The sequence below is a fragment of the Salvia splendens genome, chromosome 22, assembly GCF_004379255.2.
Source record: "Salvia splendens isolate huo1 chromosome 22, SspV2, whole genome shotgun sequence".
In the NCBI taxonomy this organism is placed as follows: Eukaryota; Viridiplantae; Streptophyta; class Magnoliopsida; order Lamiales; family Lamiaceae; genus Salvia; species Salvia splendens.
The window spans coordinates 6,067,035-6,086,989 of NC_056053.1; the positions used below are offsets into that span (position 1 = coordinate 6,067,035).

Consider the following 19,955-nt stretch of genomic DNA (forward strand, 5'->3'; position numbering starts at 1 on the left):
TTATATTATGAATGCAATTAGATGTATGTATAAAACACTAAAAAGAAAGAAGAAAAAGAAGAGAAAAGAAAAAAGAGGAAACATAAACTAAGGAGAAAAAAGAAAGAAGAAATGAAGATAAAATACTAAAAAGAAAGAAGAAAGAAGAAGAAACTAAAGAAGAGAAAAAGAAATAAGAAAGGAAGAAAAAAAATCACATGTTTGATACTATTTAATTGAAATATCCTCTATACCAAAAAAAATCACATATTTGGTATCTAGGGTTATTTTTGTCATGGGGTACCAAAAACGATATAAAATAAAGATTAAGTATCATTTATGCACGAAAGTGAAATATCAAATACCATTTATATAGTTCACACTTAATTTTAATAAGTAATGAAAGTCTAAGTAGTAATACTATAAATTAATCCATTTTGATTAATAATGAAGTTTCTTTCCTAAAAAATAATGACATAGAAAAGATAAATGATTGATTCTGAACTTTCAATTCAATATTATTTTTTATTGTATCCAATACCGAAAATTCTGAATTCGCCGCTAGATATGCTAAGCAAAATTCTGAATTCGCCGCTAGATATGCTAAGCATGATGGGCATTCATGAAAGGATATTAGAAATATTTACTACTTTTTCGCCAATATAGTTGCTCCATATTCTCCCATCTATGGATACATATGGTGGTGACATGTGTCATATGACATACAGTGCTCGTAGTTAATTCTTTATGGAATCTTTGCATCTTCAAGTATTATTCAATTTCAGATAAATTGCACATGATATTTATTAGTAACATTATTCACTTGCTAGGCTATTTGATAAATGGATCGAAGTTTGTCGAAATTCAAGTTGAATAGCATATCGGAATACAATTCATATTTCAATAACATATTTTTATTATTTTAATAGTATGCGTTTATTAGATAGTAGGTAGTACTATGATTTTTGACACATTTACTATGAAATGGTCTAAACTTCTGGACAATGTGGCCAATATATCCTTTTCTTTTTTCCAACCGGATAAGAACATAAATGGTCGTTATTAGACAGTGGTGTCTCGAATTTATAATAAAATTGTAGAATTGGGTAATTTTATTGCTTATTATTTACAAAGGTATAGTACACCATATATAGGCTAGATAATCACTATACATGGTAAGATATTATCTCAATTAAATCTTCCTAATAATGTGGTAAAGATGCTCCGCAATCTTCTCATTCAATACATGATCTTCTCCTTGATTTTGTAGAATATTCCGGGTCTCTTTCTAACACTCCCCCTCAAGTTAAGTGACGGGTCTCCAAAACTTAACTTGCCCAACACTTCTTGGAAATTCTTTGGGGAGACGGCCTTAGTCAAGATGTCTGCTAGTTGATCTTCTGATTTTACATAGGGGATCTCCACTATCTTCTCCTCAAGATTTTCCTTTATGAAATGTCGATCAATCTCGACGTGTTTCGTTCTGTCATGTTGCACTGGATTCTCTGAAATGCTGATTGCAGCTTTATTATCGCATAACAGCTTGCAAGTCTTATGTGACTCCAAGTCCAACTCTCTCATCAGTCTTCTAAGCCACATTATTTCGGTTAAGCCACTTCTAATACCTCGGAATTCAGCCTCGGCACTTGAGAGTGCCACTACCTTCTACTTTTTACTTCTCCAAGTTACCAAGTTTCCACCAACGAAAGTGAAGTATCCTTCGGTGGATCGTCTGTCCATCAAGTTCCTTGCCCAGTCTGCATCAGTATATCCGTGGATGTCTAGGTGCCCATTCTTCCAAAACAGTACTCCATGTCCGGCAGTTCCTTTCAAGTATCGTGCCACTCTAAGCGCTGCCTCCCAATGTTCTTCTTGAGGACTGTGCATAAATTGGCTGAGGACTCCTACAGCATAGGCAATGTCTGGCCTAGTATGGGATAAGTAGATGAGTTTCCCAACGAGTCTCTGGTATCTTCCCCGATCAGTAGGGTTTGCTCCTTTTATGATTTGGAGCCCATGATTCTGAACTATAGGAGTGTCTGCTGGCCTACAGTCCAACATTCATATCTCTGCCAAGAGATCCAGTATATACTTGCGTTGGCTAATAAAAATCCCTTTTCCAGATCTAAGTACTTCAATCCCGAGGAAGTACTTGAGGTCACCCAGATTCTTCATTTCAAATTCCGCAACAAGATGCCCCTTTAGTCGCTCTATCTCGGCGTCATTATCTCCAGTGATAATCATATCATCCACATAAATTATCAAGCAAGTAATTTTCCCACCTTCTCGTTTGATGAATAGTGTGTGATCAGAACTGTTTTGTTGATACCCATATTTCTTCATCACCTCTGTGAATCTGCCGAACCATGCTCTTGGAGATTGTTTTAACCCGTATAGGGTTTTCTTCAACTTACACATCTTCTCTCGCCCGAACTCTTCTGAAAAACCTGGTGGAGCTTCCATGTAAATCGGGTCTTTCAATTCTCCATGAAGGAAAGCGTTAGTGACATCATACTGATGGAGAGGCCAGTCTTTATTTGCCGCTATAGATAGAAGTACTCTTACAGTATTCATTTTGGCAACTGGAGAGAAAGTTTCAGAATAGTCGATACCTTGAGTTTGAGTGTATCCTTTCGCTACCAGTCGAGCTTTATATCGTTCAATACTTCCATCTGATCTCCTTTTGATAGTGAAGACCCATCTGCACCCTACGGTATGCTTCCCTTCGGGTAGTGAACTGATCTCCCATGTGTGATTTCTCTGCAAGGCTTTCATCTCAACCAGCATTGCTTCCTTCTAATGTTTGATTTTTATGGCTTCTTCAAATGTTCGAGGTATCTCCTCCTCGTATAGTGCAGTTTGGAATGCCCTTGCCATTTTGGAGATATTAGCTTCAGCAAAGCTTGCTATTGAGTATCTACTTCTTCTTCCTATCCTCTCTGGTGAATATCTCTTGGGAGGGATTCCTCTTGTACTGCGCAGCAGAAGTACGTATTATCCCGTGTCTTGGTCAATAGTGATGTCTTCCTCTGTATCAGGGGGGTTAGAAGTACTAATCGTATCCTCAGAAAGTGTACCAGAGATTACCTCAAATTCCGGTACGGTTGGATCAGAGGATGGCGGCGGAAGCGCTGAAGGGCTCGTTTCTGTAGACAAATTCGACTCATGGATGGTACCAACTTGCTCCGGTGGTCCCATATCGAAGTGACTTGGCACATGCCACTGAAGGAAGTCGCTTTCTTGGGTCTCCCCCTGTCTCTCACTCTCCCCCTGAGTCCCAAGGTGGTAATAGAATTATGTTTCGAGGAAGTTGCAATTCATGGTAGTGGTAATTCTCTTAGTTTTAGGGTCATAACATCTATAGCCCTTCTGAGTGATCCCATACCCCATAAATACACACTTAATTGCACACGGAGAAAATTTGGTTCTTTCTTATTTTGGAACGTGTACGTAGACAGTGCAACCGAAAATGTTGGGGAAGAGATAAGGCAGCAGGGATTTGTGTTAAGGTAGCCAGGTGGCCCAAAGGGGTTTTTCGATGTTGTATTTTTGTGGGAAGGCGGTTGAGGAGGTAAACAGAAGTAGCTACAGCTTCAGGCCAAAACATTGGTGGGACTTTGGAATAAAAAAGAAGTGCTCGAGTCATTTCAAGGATGATCATATTCTTCCTCTCTGCTACCCCATTTTGTTCTGGTGTGTGAGAGCATGAAGTTTGGTGGATTAACTTGTTATCCTTAAAAAAACCGAGACATAGAATTATTCACGAATTCCCCCCCGTTGTCCGACCGTAGGATTTTAATGGTTATTTAAAATTGGGTTTGGACCATTTTATAGAACAAAATAAATTTTTCAACAACCTCTAAGAGCATCCACAACCGTGCTCTTGCCAGCGGCACGGTTGTGGGCCCGGGCGGTACTATTCATGCCTGCTCTCTGGCAAGAGCACAACACCCACAATTGTGCTCTTCCGCAAGGACGAGTACAATTAATATAAAATTCAATTAAACAATAACATTTCCATAATATTAAAATCCATTTAAAAACCATAATAAATATTACAAATTACAAATAAAATTAAAAAATACATAATTAAAATTATAAAAATTAAAAATTACATAATTAAACTTCTTAAAATTAAAAATTACATAATTAAAATCCTAAAAATTAAAAATTACATAATTAAACTCCTAATAAGACTACGCATCCGGCGGCACCTTCCGCAAGGGGCGCGAGGCCTAGGCTCCAGTGTCCACCCGTAGCGCCCTTCGGAGGCACCTTGGTCGTCGATTGGGTATGGACGGTAGCCACCCGGAACGGCCGAATCTTGGGTTTGAGGAGGGGCCGAATATTTCGTTTCCGGACTAGGAAACGGTTGTGAACCGAACCATTCGAGGTTCCAACCGTGGGAGCCCGAAGGGTTATCGTCTTGGCCGGACATAGTGATGTTGTAGGGTATGAGAGAATGAAGATGAAAATGGATATGAGAGAATGGAGATGAGAATGGATATTGGAGAATGATGATGAGAGTTGTGTAGTTTGATGTGAATTTTTGGGTGAAATTGGGGGTATTTATAGATGAAAGTGTGTATTTTTGGGGTAAAAAAATATAAAAAAAATTAAAAAGGTGTAAAAAACGGTTATAAATGGATATATTTTTTTGGGGAAGTGAATTTTTTTTTATCGGTTTTTTTAATAAAAACCGATTTTTAAAAAAAAATAAAAAAATGTTTAAATGCAACGGTCGAGCCGTTGACGAATGGGAGCGCGCCACGTGTGCGTCCGCTGGCACGGACGTGCTCGATACATCGAGCAGCGCCGTGCCAGCGGCGCGGACGGCGGTGGCGACGGACGCCACCGCTGCGCATGCTCTAACTTATGTTTCATAAAATATACCCATGTAGCCCTACTGCAATCATCAACAAATATCACAAAGTTTTTAAACCCTGAACTATTACCAATAGGTGCTGTGCCCCACACATCAGAATGTATTAAAGAGAAAACAGTCTCAACTCGTGTATCATTGGGTTTAAAAGAATTACGGTGGCTCTTGGCCAAAACACACGATTCACAAGAAAAGTCTTTAGGAACAAAAAGTTTGGGAAATAAAGATTTCAGATAACCCGGAGAAGTATGACCCATTCTTTGGTGCCAGAGCCAAGTCTCCTGGGTAGTGGGTCTGTTAGCAAGCATCGCCGTACCATCGTGTCGAGCGATCTCATCTACAAAATAGAGTCCACGGCATTCAGTGCCACGTACCATAATCCTCCCCGTCCGGATATCCTGTAAGAGACAAAAGTTTGGTTGCATCAGCAGAGTACAGTTCAATTCCTTAGTCACATGACTAATCGACATTAATTTCTGAGATAAGTTCGGCACATAGAGACAATTCGTAATCTGCACATTAGGGAATATTTCTATAGTCCCTGCTCCTTCAACTGGAGTTAACCCCCCATTGGCTGTTTGGATATGTGACTTATGGGTTTTATAAAATTTCACAAAATCCCTTTTATCATACGTCATGGTATCAGTGGCCTCACAGTAAAAAATCCAGCATGTATCGTCAAATTCATCACAATCTCGGGCCTCAAATGCATATGACAAGGTTTCTAGGGGAGCAAACGAATTTTTACACAAAATGGGGTCAAATACGAGAAATCTCCTAGTCTGGGGGTAATTTTTGAAGGCTTTCTTAGTCTGGGGTCTAATTGATTGGACAATCGGCCCAATTTTTTTTCGATCGGTTGGACCACTTGGCCCAAATTTTTAAGTCCAGATATACTGCTGGGTCAGTTAAATTTGACCCACAGTCTGCGACCCGCTCTGATACCATGTAGAATTGGGTAATTTTATTGCTTATTATTCACAAAGGCATAGTACATCATATATAGGCTAGATAATCACTATACATGGTAAGATATTATCTCAATCAAATCTTTCTAATAATGTGGTAAAGATGCTCCGCAATCTTCTCATTCAATACGTGATCTTCTCCTTGATTTTGTAGAATATTCCGGGTCTCTTTCTAACAAAAATGAGAAATATGTTAAACTATCTCGTGCTACTATATTATATTAATTGATTCAGTCATCTTGTTTGTAGAAATTTAGATTGATATTTACCTTTATTTTCTTGTAATTGTGGATTTAAAATCTTCATTTATAATTAAAAAATTTTAATTAGAAATGCTATGGCCCAAGTTTTATTTAGTCCAACTTTATGACGGCAAATATGAAACGAATTTATTAAAATGTTGGTTTGAATGGTTAAATTTGTCGTACATGATGGGCAGATTAATATTGATTATTGATATTGATTGAATATGGTGATTATTTTCACCTCTAAATTCCTGATTGCAATCATTACAGTATAATTTATTAATTGAGTTATAAGCTACCATCAATGTTTCTTGCCACAAGCTAAAAGGAAAAATTGACGAAGTCAATGGTACGATCTAACACTTACTCCTTTTGTACACATAAATAATGTTTTGTTTTATTATTTTAGGATGTTTGTAATTTTAAATTTCATTTGTTTTTTTTGTATTTTAGGTACTATTCACTGCATTCATATTTTATTATAAAATTAATATATAAAAATAAAATTTAATTTTCACTAACTCATTTCTTTAATTTTTTTATAAAATTAAATAATTTCTTAAAATTTGTGGATTAAAATAAGACTACAAAATTGACAGACAAAGATAGTAAAAAATATAAGGTTGTCTTTTAACTGGAATGACAGTGACGATTTTGATTAGTGATTGACTATTTCAGCAACCTCAAAATAATGAATTTGAAGAATGTTGGATTCGCGTGGTTCATTGGATTTCAATTTTCAACATTGCACCAGTAGCCAAATCATTCACACTTCATATCAAAGCATGCTTCTCTTTTTCTTTTTTATTTATTTTGTGGTGACATACTAATAAAGTAATTGTGTAATTGCGACATAAACGTAAAGAGACACAGAATTTACGTGATTCACCAACGTTGTGCTGGCTACTACGTCCATGGGCAGAAAACGGAGAATAAGTTGTATTTAGATTGTTTTCATATTACATAGTTATGTGCCCTCCTTCTATATAAATAGGCACACAGACGACATGCCCCGTTTGACTAGCGGAAAACAATAGAGATTAAAGACATACTAACATATTTATTTATTTATTATATTCCATCAATTTTAAAAAATAACACATTTTGAGATATTAGGAGTTTAAATGTACAATTTTTAAAATATAAGAGAATAAAAGAAAATTTATTTAAGGTACGTAATTATTTGTGGAAAACAAAACTCATCTTATTAGTACATATCATTTGGCTTCCAATGGTTTTCTTCACCTTTGTCTATTTTTTTTTATTTATCATATTTTTAGTCATTCGTTTCTTCTTCTTATAAAATCATTATAAAATTAAAATTAATGTATCCGAACAATCTCAACTTCAATCAAGTCCCAACACGTTCAATTTCATTCTCGGACACTTCTATAACTCATAACCCTCACTATCTAATTAAATCTTATTTTTTTTCCCTAAAATGTCCAACATAATAGCAGTATATTTTTCATTTCAAGTAATATGACACCGTTTTCTTTTAAGTTGATCCAAAATAAGATGATACAATACTATTTCTATTTTTTTAAAAAAATTCTCTTTAATTAATACAGTCAAACACTTTTTCCTCTCCAATTAAAATATTCATTTCTTTTTTTTCTCCATTTAATACTTATACATATATATTTCTCTCTAATTAAACCTAATAACTCCTAAAATCTCGTATCAACTAAGAAATATGTATAATAAAATATTTTCTCAAACAACTTCCGACGGATGTTATCAATCTAACTTATGTCTGGGCACAACTCTGAGTAGCTTCATCGCCAACATAACTTAGTTATTATTTACGACTATCTAAGATGTCGATCTTAATTTAAGAAAAACTTTAACCTCTAATAAGTCAAAGTAATAAATAATTAATATAAAAATTCATGTATTTATATTAAATGTTTTTTTCAAATGAAACTAGAAAATATTAAAAGTTCATTATTTATAAACAAATAGTAACACTTAAAATTTTGTGCCAAAAAGAATTAACTCGATTAACTTGGGATTGAAAAATTATATTCTTTATGTCCTATCGAAAATGATTTATATTCATTTTTAATTATCTTACTCAAGATGACTAATTACTAAAAATAAAAGCCCATCTCTTACTTTTTTTTATCGCCAAGAAGTGATCATCTTTTACAACGGGGAATATCAAACTGAGAAACAATTCTCTAGTCATGACATACCAACGTGGCAATATGATGTGGTATGTCTTACTAATAAAATTTTGACATGTAGAAACATTTAAGATCTCACTTCCAACTAGACAAACTATAAAAGTAAACTATGAAATTAAAAGAATTTTTTTTGCAGATTCCGTATATGATAGATGGACCATATATAACGCATGAGGAGCTCCATCTTTTCATAATTTTAAATTTAATTGGTACAACATATATACGCATATATTTACATGTTCATAATAATTTTAATTGTTTTTTACAATTTTGAATATAATGACTATTTCCTGCAGCAATCATCTATTATATTTTTAATGAAGTTTTGACATGATACATTGAGTACTGTGATAAAGTGAAATTTAGATATTATTATTATTAACTATTTTATATTTTAACATAATAAATATTCATTTATATAGTTAATGTGCAATACTAAAATAAAAAAGAAGTACATACACGATTTAATTTTAGCATTCAATGCTAATAAAATTTAATTATTATTTTTTATTTGTGTAGATTTTTGTATATATATATAGGGTTGTGATCAATTGAGGTTTTTTTAGCCTAATTGAGATGCATTATCAGCCACTCATTTTTATTAAATGAGTGGTCTAGAATTTGTCACATGGAAAATATTTTTAGATTAATTAATTATGAAAGTGCAGAGTGATAATTTCATGGTACATTTTATTCAATAAATATATTTTTTAATTTTAATGTTTTTTTAATTATTTTTTGTCAATTACATATACAATTTATGTCAATTACACACATATAATGTCAACTACATATACAATTCATGTCAACTACACACATATAATGTCAACTACATATACAATTCATGTCAACTCTACACATATAATGTCAACTATAAGTTGTTGACATTTGATATGCAGGCTACTGACATTTGATGTGCAGACTATTGACGATAATACCCCCGAGTTGACATAATCTACTTGCAGTTGAAATTTCGAAAATGTTGTGATAGAGTGACTGAAAATGCATCTCAATTTTCAATTATGCTAAAAAATCTCAACCTAATAGGACCCTGTATATATACAAACCCAAAAAATTTCATCAAATCTTAAATGTGGTGCAATATTATTTTAACACTCACTTGACTTTTGATCGATTATTCATTTTATTATCAATTGTGTGGATATATATCTATATATTAGTATATATGATTGTCCAAATTGGCATAGTTTCCATAATTTACAATAATACCTTCTATAGAGAAATTAAATGTATTTCCATCATTTATGCATCTAGTTGGAATATAGTTGGAGGTGAGACTTTATAGAGAAATTAAATGCATTTCCATAATTTATGCATCTAGTTGGAATATAGTTGGAAGTGAGATTTTATATATTTCCACATGACAAAATTTTATTATTAAGACATACCACATCACATTATCACTTTGGTATGACATAACTAGGGAATTTTTTCCCTATCAAACTTAATACACCCTCTGTTCCATAATAATTATCACATTTCATTTTTACCATAAATGTTAAATAAGTCTCACATTACACTAACTCACTTCACTTACATTTTATTACAAAATCAATATAAAAAAATAGATCTCACGTTCTATTAAATTTTTCATCCAACTTTTTTTTGTATTTCTTTAAAGTGCCCAAGAGTGGCAATTATTATGGGAGTACGGAGTAAATAAATTAAGAAATTAAGACGGGAACAGAGTAATAAAATTAAAAATGTCGAAAGCTTGGAATTAATTATTTTACGAATTCCAATATTAGATACGCATTTTGTCAAACACCTCGTGGACGCCTACCTTTTTCTCATCACGCGTGCTCGTTCAATCCGACGGCCACCACCGCATTAATCCAACGGACCTCCGTTGCATACATTCTCTCTCCTCTCCATGCTTTTACTGCATTTAATAATCCTCACACGCCAATCCTCCACTAGGACCACCACTTTTTTCAACCTCTCTCCCACTCACCAAAAATATCAGCTCTTTCGAGTTTCGGCGCTCATTATTCCCTCTGAACAACCGATTCTGCTGTGGGTTTTTTGATATTGGTAATATTCGCCGCTCAGCTTAGCTCAGCTCATGTTTTTTCTGCTCAAATCTGATTTCGTTTTGAATTGCGTTGATTGTGTTGATTAGTTGAATGTTGGTGTGGATGAATTGATTTGTGGAACTTCGGGAATTGTTTTTTTTGTTCTATAAACTTTTGTGATTTGAGTTTTTATTTGTTCATGATCTGTCTCTGATCATTTTGGGGGTTTCTGAGATTGTGATTTGCGAAAGCGATCTGGGGTTTTTATGTGTTTCTAATTGTTCTGGAAATGTTGCATCTTTGATATCAGATTTTTGCCTCTTTATTGAAGAAATTAGATTTGGCAGTTTTAGGCGTTTTTTAATTTTTGAGCTGTATTAAAATATAGTGAAGAATTAAGTTTTTCTTTATGGATGTAATTTTGCATTTCTGATAGTTACTTTTTATAGTTTCTTGTTTTTTCAGTTCAATATGCAGTGAAGCCTGAGATCCTAAGTGTTTGATGAATTCTCTCTCCCTTTCTGATATAATACAGTGTTTCCTCATAGTTAAAGAGTTGATTTGGTTGCAACTGTTTTAGCTTTCTTGAATTATTTTGATTATATAATTGATTTGATATAATTGTCATGTTGTTTATATGTATACATCTATTGTTCGCAACTGGCATTTTGATTTGTCTTGGATTATGTTTTTTATGCAGCAGAAAGGGGTAGGTGTTATACATATTAAACCTATTGAGCTGAAGAAGTAGATCAACATGCCGTGGGGATCTCCAAATTATTTTGGGAAGCGTCTGCGATTGGTTGTGTTCTTTCTCGTTATCCTATAAATCAACTTCATTTGGTGAGTTCTTCGAATATGCCCTTTCCATATTGGCATTGATAGATGTGTATGGTTTTAGGGTCTCCAAATAGTATTTTCCATTTCCATGTTGGAGCTCCATGAATCTATACCGATTCATTGTGTTTTAACTTTTACATGCCTTTGAAATATATAAAAAAGTTCAAAACTTGATTGTGATTGATAAACCCTAATGGGATATATATGTGCCCTAATTGGGAATTATAATCCCTATTCGGGGATTCATGAACCCTAAATTTCCTTTCCTTACCTGTTTTGAGTTGTCGCTGGTGAATTTCTGATTTTGTTCGTTTTCCTCTTGGTTAAACTGATTTATTTCATGTGAATAACCTCTTGAGTTTGTTTCTTGCAGATAAGTTTTGCTGAACTGCCTTGTTTTGGTCGACTTGTCTACTAACTATATTTTCTCGTGGTGGGTGAAGTGAGAAGAATGCGCATTGTTGTATCTCGAAAGAAAAATCAGAAAGCAAAACAACTGGGACATATTAATATGAGTATTGGAAGCATAGCTTTTTACCAATTGATGCAAGTTAGACAGGTTAGTGCTTTCTTCATATTTTCCACGAAATTGTGTAATTTTCCCTTTGCAGCTAATTCTACAGTCGAGTCACTTGTTAACGTTACAACTTACAATTGATTGAATAGATTGATTTTCCTATTGAGGGCGTTTTCTCTCAAGAAAGACACTTGGTACTCTGTGTTAGCATTTCTTGTAAAGTCATAGTACTTGAGATCTAGGGTGTTTTAGATAGAATTATTCATATTATATCGTTTTGATTAATTTGGTACAATGTGAATAGTTTCATAGTTGCATGTCTTGCATCGGATCTTTCAAACCTTTTCTTGGAAGGCCTTCGATGTCCAACATTATTAAGAACTCTATATCATTTAATTTAATAGGGCTTAAAATTCAATCCTTTCTAAGTTGTTCTTTAGTTTATTGTTTATCTATAATATCACAGGATTGAGTTTTAGTAGTAATATATTTTATCAATGCACATGCATTTCGTAGTGCACTTGTTTCCTTTTGCTTGATGATGATACAAGACGAATCGATTGACTTGCATGTTTGAATTTGTTGCTGAATTGGATTCTAAACTATTTTCTTGCATCAGGCTGAATATTTCCGTCAGTTGCTCAAGCCTGTTACGTAGTCTGGGCATCGGAATCACATTTGTTATCATTTGGTTGGGTGAAACCAATTTAAAACTGATAAAAAATAGCCTGCCCTGTTTAGCCTTAATGGATACAACTTAGTTCTACCATTAGCCTTTCCTCGGGAATTTATTTCTTTTCCCTAAATTCTGTCCAAAACTGAATCGTTACCATAACAAGCCGCTTCGTATTTGTTTTTCTGACAAACTTTCTAGACTAGCTTTCATGCATAGCAACCAGCCAAACTTCCCTGCAAACCTGATGCCCCCTCTTGGTGATCAAGTGGGTTACTGCACGCAAAATGCTCATATGGCTTCTCTGTTTGATGGGCTCGTCGCCCCTGGCAATATCAAACCCCGGATGCCTATTGGCGACATTGATATACACCCCACTGATGCCTGCCCAAGAAACTTCATAATCTTCGACCAAACTAAGAACCGAAGCCAGATTATGCTCCACCCGGAGATAAGCTCCAAAATGTTCTATCCCGGTTTTGGTGCCCATACGACTCTCTTCCAAGAGACCGTTGGCGTAAAGTCTTTGAATGACGAAGGAGAAGCTACGACATCTCAACTGAAAGAAGATTCGGATGACATTGATGCTCTTCTAGGTACGGAATATGTAGAAGAATCTGGCGATGAAGTGAGCACAGGGCGAACAAATGGCATCTATGAGTGCAGCTCCCCGGATTCGTGCTCGAACTACGAGTCCATGTCCAAGAGGAGCCGGTCGCTGTTCAAGAAGTCGAATGAGAGCCGCAGCAACGACAAGAAACGCCAGAAAGTGAGGAAGATGGTGAAGGCGTTGAAAGGGATCGTTCCCGGTGCTAACCGGATGAGCTCTGTCGCTGTGCTTGATGAAGCTGTCCGTTATCTGAAGTCCCTCCGAGTGGAGGTGAAGAAGCTCGGAGTTGGTAGCTCGAATGAGTAGAGCTCGACCGACTGCCAGGTCAGCTGACAAAATCATTTCTTGGTTTATTGTCTCAATGCTATGCAGCATATTTGTAGCCAAGATTTCATATTCTTGGCCAGCAAAGATTTGCCATTATCTGTTGTTTAATAATTATTGTGTAATAGCGTTGATGATTATCTAGCTATAGTTTTTGATGGAAATATGCTAAATTCTCAATTTAAGTTTGTTATTGCTGTAGCAGATTCTTAAAAACAGTAACTCTGTAAACTTTATACCCGTGATATATTGTATTCCCTTTGTTTCATATCGTTTCTTTTTAAGCAAAAACTTCAAAAATAATCTTGTGTACCTTTGACTTGGATTTGACTTGGACTTGGGTTTGGATATTGATAATTGATCTTTGGATTATTCTTTGGGCTTGGTCCGAGCCTAGCCTAATTTAGTGGATTACATCTATAAATAGAGTAGCCACTTCATGCATTGTCCACCACTAAAATCTACAAAGCACTCTCCATCACTCCCTCTCTATATCTATATAGTTTTCTGTCGAAGTTCTGTTTTTACCTTAATTCAGTTCGCTAGAGCTTGTTCTGTCTGCGTGGGGCTATAACAAACAAGACGTAGCCGTTTTATCTTTGGGGACGACATGTCACTTTAAGAATACTACTACTGAGGCGTATCTCGTCTTGCAAAACAAGGACTCCTCAACTTAGCAGATTCTCCTTTATGTTTTGTTGTTTTTGTAATATCTGGGGTATGCTCGGCTAGTATTATTTTCAAGTTATAAAATTATCGAACTATTCAGGCCAATCCGTAGATTATAGGTTGAATTGACATTCCTACGTGTATATTCTCATGAGAAAATGATCCCCGTTAAAACATAGTCTCTAACAACATAGTCTTGCCCCAATATTTAAGATTTACATTTTGGTAACAAAATTTGGATATACTCTCAAAAGTGTGCTTAAGATGAATCAATCAATAGTTAGAGGGATTATTTCCAAATAATGCACAACCTTCCACCTAAGTCTCTTTTGAATCGTTGTTATTAAGACCCCACACTTGTATTTGTAGCAAATTAGACACTCAATGTTGTTAGATAATCGAAATTAGATGTGCTATGAACCTATGATCCATTCAACGGCATAGTAGTAATCAATTGTAAACTAAAACTCGCCCACTTGCATAATTTATGATGCTTTTTATTTCAAATTGCCTTTGTTCGAGTGCAATAATACGTGTCAAAATATTACCGGTTGGATTAAATAAGAATTAATGCTACAACCAAAAAAATTAAGCATTTGTCGCATGCTAGGGATGCAAAGCAGCTGCTGTAATTACAGACATTATTTGTTAATAAATGATTAATTAATAGGATATTTAAATAAAGTAGGAGTACTAACTACTCCACTAAACATCAGACAGTTTGGCCGAGTGGTCTAAGGCGCCAGATTTAGGCTCTGGTCCGAAAGGGCGTGGGTTCAAATCCCACAGCTGTCAATTTTATTTTGAAAATTTATGTTTAATATTAGTAATCCTTTTGTTCCTTGTTAATTGATGCGTTTCTTTTCGACACGTAATTTAAAAATAATGCATTAAGTGGATGGTGAACAAAGTAAGTCACATCACCGACCCCGTCAACAACCATGCTTGGGCTTATGCCACCAACTTTGCCACCGGAAAGTGAAGTTCACAAAAGTAGTGAAGCACAAAATTTTCGCATGCATGTACCGTTAATTTGATGAAATGAAATGTGATTATTTATTTATGTAACATCCCTAAAATAGGCTTAGATGCAATTTGTTGTTTTAAAAATAAAAATATAGCAATTTAGGATTATTTGATTTTATCATAAATTAAATGAAATAAAGTTTATCAAACTAAAAAAATTTTATATAATTGAAGTGTTCAAATTATTGTTTGAATTTTATTGACAAGAGTATAACTATTTATGTGCATTAGTATGTACGATTAATTAAGAGTGTCCAATTAGTACATCACCAATGAATTAGACTCATTCTAACATATGTGAAATTATTAAAAGTTTCCGATAACCAATGTTGAGATAATTGAGATACTTAAAGTAGCAAAAAGATCTATAAATAAATAAGACACATGCTTAAATATAAATCAAAGATATTTGAATAAAATGACAATTAAATAAATTGTTGTTGTAGGAAAAAAAATAAAAATGCCGATTGGTCTTGTATTTAATTGGAATGTAGTGGAGAAATCTAGAGACATTGGGAAATTGTGTATGAAACTAAAAGGTGACATTTGTCCACATGGGAAAACCATAATATTTAATAATAATTGGGAGAATAGTTCATAAAATGATAAGGAAGACACTTTAGAGGGATCGGCTATGCAATGTTGGTCTTTAAATCAAAAAGGGATGTGAGCTTCGACAGATAATGTAAACTCTAATCTTAACTAAATTTGAGGTTTGAGGATTTAGGTTGTTGTGTATCTTCTTATATTTGAATAACCATGTGAATTATTCTTTTGAGTTAACAACGAAAATAAAATCAAAGAACGTGACGAAACATGTTTTGTTTCTTGGTTAACTAATTGCTAAATTTATTTGATAAGGATAAATGAGTTAGGAAATTATGGAGATGAAGGGGAAGTTAAATTATATGAAACTATTTACATGTTTTGATCTTGGGGTGTTACAATTTATTTATCGTAAATTTCATTTTCTTTTGTTAGTAACAATATTATATTCACTGCCTAAAAAAAGAAATAAATGGAAACAGTAATTTGAAGGCAAATTGAAGATGTTAATAAATACTACTCCATTTCAAAAATATAAATATAATTGTTATATTTATACAATATAATTCAGAAATATGATAGATGAAGGAGAAAAATAAGTCACATTTCATAAATGCCTCTAGAAATTTATTTGTAAATTAAATATGTAAGATATTTTGGATTTATAATAACCTTTGGATTAGCATAATTTGTGTCTAGACTTTTCACTAGTTATGCATTGCTCACTACTTTTAGTGAAAATAGGGCTGATAAACATAAGATGTGAAACCCCAACTAAGATAATTGAGATGATCTTGATCCTATCCAAACTTTCATGGAAGAAAATTGCTCCCAAAATTGGAACAATCGGCAACCTAACCGTTGCAATCGCATTCGAAAACAATGACAAAACCTCTCGAATTAGGCCAACGGGCCCAATCCCCTGAAGTTGCGACGCAACAGCGGACGTGGTGAGCACCACCACGTACGCCACCCTCCCGTGCTTGAAAATTTCCCATCTCTCTCGTTACCGCCGGCCACCCTCCACTAGACGAGAGAGGAACCGCAATGGCGCATGTCGAGATATGGGATTAAAAAATGTTCATGTGTAAAATTGAACGAAATGTTTCTTGTTTAATAATTTTGTCAGAGACTAGTTCTGTCACTGATAGGGTCAGCGAATAAAGCGCGAACCCCACCAGGGTGCAAAAAGAACCCACCATAAAGTTGTTTGCCCTGCCTTTTTCAACCCAGTCATTTTTGTAATGATTGAGTTGGAAAATGAGCAGGGCGGAGGAGATGGTGAGGAGGACCACTGCGTTAAGTGTGGGTGGGGTAAGTTTCTCTGAGTTGAGGAAAAAGGCAAAGAGGGCGTTGAAGCTGTTGGTTTATGAGGATTACAAGATATAAACAGGGCGTAATACAACCCAAAATGAAGGAATACAGAGGGAGAAACTGAAGCTGAAATTACAACGAAAAGAAACAATAAACCGTGAACAAAGTTTAGCCGAGTCGAGGAGGCCTCTTCCCGCAAGACGAGATACGCCCGGTAGTGCTCTGGGTTTGGCGTGTCGTACCCAAAGGTAAAACGGCTACGTCTCTGGTGAAGCAGCACCGCTATCAGCAGAGCTCCGGCGAACTGGATGGAGGAGAGGGCAGAGCTTCGACAGAAAGACAATGCAGAGAGAGGGAGAGAGCTTATGAATGCAGAGAATGCTTGTTTTTGTGTAGCTAATGCAGTGGTATGGCTAGCCTATTTATAGGCCAAGCCACCATGCAGGGTCAACCAAGCCATTGAAGGCTCATCATGGCAAATTCGTAACCGTCGTCGGTTACAGGCGTGTGGCAGGAGTGTGCCTTTCGCGTGTGGAGCATGTGGATTTCTTATGTGGCAGCCGTGACTGTGCCTCGTTTGACGATGTATCAAGCCACTTGGATTGCTGACAAATCCAAGTCCAAGTCCAAGTCCAAGTCCAAGTCCAAGATTGAGATCGAGATCGAGATCGGGATCGGGCCCGGGCCCGAGGCCCGCGACCACGACCACGGGCACGGGCTCAGGCGGGCAGGCGGCGGCGCGCGCGTGTGCGCACGTGTGAGCTCTTTCACCCATCTTGGTCCACTATAATTATTAAGTAACATAAAGTCACTTAATTTAAACACATTAAAATATGTGTTACTTCTCCTATGTGGGATAATTAACACTAGTTAATTACTCCCTAAGCTCAAACTCCAAGCTTTAATTAAAAGCTAATTATGCCCAACTTTAATCCACTATTTCTCACTCACCGGAAATCGGATTTGAGAAAGTGAATATACTACATTTATCTAGGTAAAATGTAGATCGACGCTATATCATTTAATTTCACAAAATTAAATGTCTCATCATATTTATTATTTGGTCAAAATCCATTGACCGGGCATATTTAATCCATGATTTTTACAATCCCCCACATGAGTGGAAATAGCCGAATGCATATGCATGCAGACACAAGCTCAACCCTCGAGAGGTATATAAGCATAAGGATAGGTAGTTGTTGGCTTTGAACCCTCCATAGTCGACACCATCGGATACACATGCGGCTTAGTAGCGCGATGCTTTGAACTAGTCCCCCACGGCGTGCACCGAGACAATGGTGTTAACGCTTAAACACCTCAACCTCATCCGTTCTCACGTTTTGTGTCCATTGCGGTCTTGGACACCACTTTGGATTCATAAGTGTGTTTTATGAAGCGCCCACACTTCGCACTTACATAGGTGATTCTTAGTCAAGTACCTTACCATACTTGGTCTCTTTGAGAACTCCATCTCTTTGAGATCCTTAAGAACCATTAAAAGTCATAGACTTAGCCTTTACCACTAGGCAAGTTCTCCAACACTCTATTGCTCTCTAGGGAATAGATATAGTTGAGTGTTTCTCATGAACTCTTATAGCTTAGTTGTCCCTTTGAACCAAGTTCTTGGGATCTCCAGTCATCATGGTTGGGTTACCACTATGATAATTCTTTAGTTTGTGGATTTCAAACTCATTCCCTCTAGCAACTTGTTCATTTGATCACGGTTTAACCCTTTGGTTAGCGGATCAGCTAGATTATCTATTGACTTCACATAGTCAATTGTAATCATCCCTGTTGTGATCAAATGTCTCACGGTGTTATGTCGTCGACGTATATGTCGAGACTTACCATTATAGAAGCCATTGATTGCCCTTCCAATAGCCGCTTGGCTATCGCAGTAGATCAACACTGGTGGCACTGGCTTATACCAACATGGAATATCTTCAAGGAAGTTCTTAAGCCACTCGGCTTCCTCACCCGCTTTATCTAAGGCAATGAACTCCGATTCCATTGTTGATCGGGCTATACATGTCTGTTTTGTGGATTTCCACGATACAACATCACCCCCAATAGTAAAGACGTATCCACTTGTTGAAAGTGAGTCTCTATTATTGGATATCTAGTTCGCATCACAGTACCCTTCAAGTACCGGGGGGTATCTCGAGAAGTGTAGCCCAAGATTTTGAGTATGTTTCAAATATCTCAAAACCCTCACAAGAGCTCTCCAATGCTCTTTGCTTGGATTGCTCGTGTAACGACTCAACTTGTTCACGGCACAAGCAATGTCAGGTCGAGTGCAATTAGTCAAGTACATAATGCACCCGATGACCCGTGCATACTCTTCTTGTGCAACGAGCTCGCCTTTGTTTTTGCTCAAGTGAACATCGAGTTCAATTGGAGTCTTAACTGGCGCGCCATCATAGGCTTTGAGTTTATTCAATATCTTCTCAACATAATGTGATTGTGTTAAGATGATTCCATCAGATGTTCTTAGAATCTTCATTCCAAGAATTACATCGGCTAGACCCATGTCTTTCATGTCAAAGTTTCTCTTTAACATGGCCTTTGTATCGTTAATGACTTGAGTGTTGCTACCCAAGATTAACATATCGTCAACGTATAGACACACTATAACATGGCCGTTATTAGTGCTCTTGATGTAGACACATTTGTCGCACTCGTTGATTTTAAACCCATTTGATAACATCACATTATCAAACTTCAAGTGCCATTGCAATGGCGCTTGTTTTAATCCATATAAGGACTTTACGAGCTTGCATACCTTTTTCTCTTGTCCAGGTACTACAAACCCTTCGGGTTGTTCCATATATATTTCATCTTCTAGTTCACCATTTAGAAACGCGGTCTTTACATCCATTTGATGAATCTCAAGATTGTGCAATGCAGCAATAGCGAGAAGCACTCAGATAGATGTAACCCTTGTTACGGGTGAATAGGTATCGAAGAAGTCATGCCCTTCCTTTTGTTTAAAACCATTTACTACTAATCGAGCTTTATACTTATCCACTGTTCCATCGGCCTTAAATTTCCTTTTAAGTACCCATTTGCAACCTAGAGGTTTCGCACCTTCAGGTAGATCTACCAACACCCAAGTGTGGTTTAGCAAAATTGAATCA

At 35.9% G+C, this 19,955-nt stretch overlaps 1 protein-coding gene and 1 non-coding gene across 4 annotated transcripts; both read left to right on the forward strand.

Moving 5' to 3' along the window:
• The first annotated feature begins 10,173 nt into the window (after positions 1 to 10,173).
• Positions 10,174 to 13,531, forward strand: LOC121787746 (transcription factor bHLH144-like). Of its 3 annotated transcripts, none has more exons than XM_042186580.1 (4): positions 10,174 to 10,318; positions 11,000 to 11,142; positions 11,513 to 11,698; positions 12,276 to 13,531. In XM_042186580.1, exon 4 carries the CDS (start codon positions 12,541 to 12,543, stop codon positions 13,243 to 13,245), a length of 705 nt encoding a protein of 234 aa, XP_042042514.1. In that variant the 5' UTR covers positions 10,174 to 10,318; positions 11,000 to 11,142; positions 11,513 to 11,698; positions 12,276 to 12,540; the 3' UTR covers positions 13,246 to 13,531. The 3 variants fall into 3 exon arrangements, with proteins under 3 accessions (XP_042042514.1, XP_042042513.1, XP_042042515.1); XM_042186579.1 differs by having other exon boundaries at positions 10,179 to 10,318; positions 11,003 to 11,142; XM_042186581.1 differs by having other exon boundaries at positions 10,179 to 10,318; positions 11,003 to 11,142; positions 11,583 to 11,698.
• A 1,116-nt stretch (positions 13,532 to 14,647) lies between these two features.
• On the forward strand, positions 14,648 to 14,727 carry TRNAL-UAG. Its single transcript has one exon. It is a non-coding gene; the product is annotated as a tRNA-Leu (tRNA).
• The last annotated feature ends 5,228 nt before the right edge of the window (positions 14,728 to 19,955 follow it).